The 5,594-nt window shown below is 55.4% G+C and overlaps 1 protein-coding gene across 1 annotated transcript; it reads right to left on the bottom strand.

The window, feature by feature from the left end:
- Window positions 1-517: 517 nt before the first annotated feature.
- On the bottom strand, window positions 518-3,323 carry LOC140475474 (ankyrin repeat and SOCS box protein 8-like; the record flags this gene model as incomplete). The annotated part of the gene is made up of 2 exons (XM_072567786.1): window positions 2,870-3,323; window positions 518-622 (listed from the first exon to the last, which is right to left on the bottom strand). Coding segments are annotated over exons 1-2 (231 nt in total), but the record flags the coding sequence as incomplete, so codon positions are not given.
- Window positions 3,324-5,594: the final 2,271 nt, after the last annotated feature.

Here is a 5,594-nt window from a genome sequence, read left to right as displayed (position 1 = left end):
TTAAAACAATGGACTGATGTTGTTTTCACGGGACAGCGGAATTTGGGGAGTTCTCCGACACTTAAAGGTTTTAACAGATTACGAGGCGAGGTTTTCTGAGTGGGTTAATTAACAGAAGGGTTCCCTCAGCACTGACCCTCCAACTGTCACCTACCATCTCAGCACTGACCCTCCCTCAGCACCCGCTCCCCTCAGCACTGACCCTCCCACAGCACCCACTCCCTCAGCACTGACCCTCCCACAGCACCCACTCCCTTAGCACCGACCCTCCCACAGCACCGACCCTCCCTCAGCACCGACCCTCCCACAGCACCGACCCTCCCTCAGCACCGACCCTCCCTCAGCACCGACCCTCCCTCAGCACCGACCCTCCCACAGCACCGACCCTCCCACAGCACTGACCCTCTCACAGCCCCCACTCCGTCAGCACCGACCCTCCCTCAGCACCGACCCTCCCACAGCACTGACCCTCCCACAGCGCCCACCCTCCCACAGCGCCCACTCCCTCAGTATTTACCTCAGCTCCCTTCTCCAGGAGCAGTTCCACACAGTCTGGGTCAGCCATCATACAGGCGCAGTGCAGGGGCTTGAGTGTGCCATGGGTACAGTTGATATCAGCTCCCTGTCATGGGTTAGTGGGTGGAGGGGAAGGTGAGGGAGGGAGAGAACACACAGCAACCAAAGGATGAAAGACCCATCTGCTCCAATCACTGATCACCCCCCCCCCCCCCCCCCCCCCCCCCACGTTCACTCACTCTCTGTCTATTAATACACTCAGGGGATGTGGGAATCACTGTCCGGAGGGGGAGACACACACAGGGATAGGGAGGGGGTGTAGGGGGGGTGACCCACCCAGAGATAGGGAGGGGGTGTAGGGGGCTGGAGGGGGGTGACCCACACAGAGATAGGGAGGGGGTGTAGGGGGCTGGAGGGGGGGTGACACACACAGAGATAGGGAGGGGGTGTAGGGGGCTGGAGGGGGGTGACACACACAGAGATAGGGAGGGGGTGTAGGGGGCTGGAGGGGGTGAAACACACAGAGATAGGGAGGGGGTGTAGGGGGGGTGACACACACAGAGATAGGGAGGGGGTGTAGGGGGGTGACACACACAGAGATAGGGAGGGGGTGTAGGGGGCTGGAGGGGGGTGACACACACAGAGATAGGGAGGGGGTGTAGGGGGCTGGAGGGGGGTGACACACACAGAGATAGGGAGGGGGTGTAGGGGGCTGGAGGGGGGTGACCCACACAGAGATAGGGAGGGGGTGTAGGGGGGGGTGACACACACAGAGATAGGGAGGGGGTGTAGGGGGGGTGACACACACAGAGATAGGGAGGGGGTGTAGGGGGGTGACACACACAGGATAGGGAGGGGGGTGTAGGGGGATGGAGGGGGGGTGACACACACAGAGATAGGGAGGGGGTGTAGGGGGGTGACACACACAGAGATAGGGAGGGGGTGTAGGGGGCTGGAGGGGGGGTGACACACACAGAGATAGGGAGGGGGTGTAGGGGGGTGACACACACAGAGATAGGGAGGGGGTGTAGGGGGGTGGAGGGGGGGGGACACACACAGAGATAGGGAGGGGGTGTAGGGGGCTGGAGGGGGGTGACACACACAGAGATAGGGAGGGGGTGTAGGGGGATGGAGGGGGGTGACACACACAGAGATAGGGAGGGGGTGTAGGGGGCTGGAGGGGGGTGACACACACAGAGATAGGGAGGGGGTGTAGGGGGATGGAGGGGGGTGACACACACAGAGATAGGGAGGGGGTGTAGGGGGATGGAGGGGGGTGACACACACAGAGATAGGGAGGGGGTGTAGGGGGGTGACACACACAGATAAGGAGGGGAGATGGATTCTCTTGATGGATCTGGCAACCCCCAGGATGTTGATTGTGAAGGGAAAGGGATTCATTGATGGTAACGCCATTGATCTTATACTTAACGGGAAGGTCCTAGCGAGTGTTGCTGAACACAGAGACCTTGGAGTGCAGGTTCATAGCTCCTTGAGAGTGGAGTCACAGGTCGATAGGAGAATGAAGGAGGCGTTGGGTTTGCTTCCCTTTATCGGTCAGAGTATTGAGTACAGGAGTTGGGGGGGTCATGTTGGGGCTGTACAGGACATTGGTTAGGGCCACTGTTGGAATATTGTGTTCAATCCCGGTCTCCCTGCTCCAGGAAGGATGTTGTGGAAGGGGTTCGGAAAAGATTGACGAGGATGTTGGAGGGTTTGAGCTACAGGGAGAGGCTGGGACAGGCTGGGGGCTGTTTTCCCTGGAGCGTCGGAGGGTGAGGGGTGACCTTATAGAGGTTTATAAAATCACGAGGGGGGGGTAAATAGACAAGGTCTTTTCCCTCTGGATTGGGGAGAGTCCTGAACTAGAGGGGGGTAGGTTTAAGGTGAGAGGGGGAAAGGGACCCGAGGGGTAACGTTTCCCCCCAGAGGGTGGTGCGTGTGTGGGAGGAGCTGCCAGAGGAAGTGGTGGGGGCTGGTACAATGACAGCATTTAAAAGGCATCTGGATGGGGGACAGGAACAGGAAGGGTTTAGAGGGAGATGGGGACTGGATTAGGTTAGGGATATCTGGGTCAGCACGGACGGGCCGGGCCGAAGGGTCTGTTTCTGTGCTGAGATTCAGTGACGGTAACGCCATTGAATATCAAGGGAGTGACGGTTAGATTCTCTCTCTCTCTCTCGTTGGAGACGGTAACCCCCAGGATGTTGACAGTGGGCATGGCGATTCAGTGACGGTAACGCCATTGACCGAGCCACTCACCCACCCACCCGCCCACAGTCAGACACGGACCCCCCCCCTGACTCTGTTTGTGAGCCTCCCCCCCCCCCCGCCCCTTCCCTCTCTCACTGACCTGATTGATGAGGTCCTCCACATTGTCGTGCGGGAAGGAGCGGATCGCGATGGTACGGATCAGTCTCTCCGACAGCGAGTACTTGCTTTGGATGGATTGCATGATGTACCACATGCTGGGGTTCATCGGCAAGGCTGGTACATGGCAGCGCCCGGCACTGGGCGTCGGGTCGCTGCCTGGTGCTTAGAGTGGGCGAGGGCGGCGGCGCGAGCCGGGGGGGGAGGTGACAACAGGGGGAGTATCGCTGTCAAAGTACAACCGAGAGGCTCCAGTCAGCCACGAGGTGAACTCACCGACGAGGGGCGACGGTCGGACAGCCACGAGGCGAACACAAGTGAGAGCCTACAGTCGGACGGCAACGAGGTGAATATACAGGCGAGAGGCGACAGTCGGACAGCAACGAGGTGAATATACAGGCGAGAGGCTACGGTCGGACAGCAACGAGGTGAATATACAGGCGAGAGGCTACGGTCGGACAGCAACGAGGTGATTATACAGGTGAGAGGCTACAGTCGGACAGCAACAAGGTGAATATACAGGTGAGACTCTACAGTCGGACGTCAATGAGGTGAATATACAGGTGAGAGGCTACAGTCGGACAGCAACGAGGTGAATATACAGACGAGAGGCTACAGTCGGACAGCAACAAGGTGAATATACAGGTGAGACTCTACAGTCGGACGGCAATGAGGTGAATATACAGGGGTGAGAGGCTACAGTCGGACAGCAACGAGGTGAACATACAGGTGAGAGGCTACAGTCGGACAGCAACAAGGTGAATATACGGGTGAGAGGCTATAGTCAGACAGCAACGAGGTGAATATACGGGTGAGAGGCTACAGTCGGACAGCAACGAGGTGAATATACAGGCGAGAGGCTACAGTCGGACAGCAACAAGGTGAATATACAGGTGAGACTCTACAGTCGGACGGCAATGAGGTGAATATACAGGTGAGAGGCTACAGTCGGACAGCAACAAGGTGAATATACGGGTGAGAGGCTACAGTCGGACAGCAACGAGGTGAATATACGGGTGAGAGGCTACAGTCGGACAGCAACGAGGTGAATATACGGGTGAGAGGCTATAGTCAGACAGCAACGAGGTGAATATACGGGTGAGAGGCTACAGTCGGACAGCAACGAGGTGAATATACAGGCGAGAGGCTACAGTCGGACAGCAACAAGGTGAATATACAGGTGAGACTCTACAGTCGGACGGCAACAAGGTGAATATACAGGTGAGAGGCTACAGTCGGACAGCAACAAGGTGAACATACAGGTGAGAGGCTACAGTCGGACAGCAACGAGGTGAATATACAGGTGAGAGGCTACAGTCGGACAGCAACGAGGTGAATATACAGGTGAGAGGCTACAGTCGGACAGCAACGAGGTGAATATACAGGTGAGAGGCTATAGTCAGACAGCAACAAGGTGAATATACAGGTGGGAGGCTACAGTCGGACAACCACAAAGTGAACACACAGCAACGAGGTGAACACAAGTGAGAGCCTACAGTCAGACAGCAACAAGTGAATATACAGGTGAGAGGCTACAGTCGGACAGCAACAAGGTGAATATACAGGCGAGAGGCTACAGTCGGACAGCAGCAAGGTGAATATACAAGTGAGCCTACAGTTGGACAGCCACAAGGTGAATATACAGGCGAGAGGCTACACTCACACAGTAACAACGTGAACACACCGGCGAGAAGTTACAGTCACAAACTACAAGTTGAACACCCAGGCAAGAGGCTACAGTCACGCAGTAACAACATGAACATGCAATTGAGATGCTAGTCACACAGCAAGAAGGTGAATACACAGGCGACTGTCACACATAAAGGTGAACACAAAGACGCGAGGGTACAGACAGTATCAAGGTGAGAGGATGTGGTTACACAGTGACAATATGAACATACAGAGGTGAGGCTACCATCAGATCGCAACAAGGTGAATATACAAGCGTGAGGGCACAGTCTCGCAGTAACGTGAACACGTAGGCAACAGTCTCACAGCAACAACGTGAACACATGGGAGAGACTAAAGTCACAAAGCAACCACACGAACACAGACAGGCAATAATTATATAGTAACAACGTGAAAATACAGGGAGAGACTATGGTCATATAGTAACAACATGAACGCACAGGCAAGAGGCTACAGTCAGGAAGTAACTGTGAGCACACAGGCGAGAAGTTACAGTCGCAAGCAATAAGCTGAATACCCAGGTGAGAGGCTACAATCAGCAACAAGGTGAACACACAGGTGAGAGGCTACAGTCAGACAGCAGCGATGTAATCACACAGATGAGAGGCTACAGTCACACATCAACAAGGAGAACACACAGGCGAGAGCTGCAGCCAGACAGCATCAAGATGAATACACAGGCGAGACGCTACAGTCGGACAGCAACAAGGTGAACACAGACAAGAGACTACAGTCACACAGCAACAAGGTGAACACACAGATGATAGTGTACATTCAGACAGCAACAAGGTGAACACAGGCGAGAGACTACAGTCACACAGCAACAAGGTGAACACACAGACGATAGTGTACAGTCAGACAGCAACAAGGTGAACACATGCGAGAGTGTTCAGTCAGACAGGAACAAGGTGAACACAAGCGAGAGGCTACAGTCACACAGCAACAAGGTGAACACACAGACGATAGTGTACAGTCAGACAGCAACAAGGTGAACACATGCGAGAGTGTACAGTCAGACA

The sequence above is a fragment of the Chiloscyllium punctatum genome, unplaced genomic scaffold (assembly GCF_047496795.1).
Source record: "Chiloscyllium punctatum isolate Juve2018m unplaced genomic scaffold, sChiPun1.3 scaffold_1692, whole genome shotgun sequence".
NCBI classification, from domain to species: Eukaryota; Metazoa; Chordata; class Chondrichthyes; order Orectolobiformes; family Hemiscylliidae; genus Chiloscyllium; species Chiloscyllium punctatum.
This window is presented reverse-complemented; position numbering and strand designations above follow the sequence as displayed.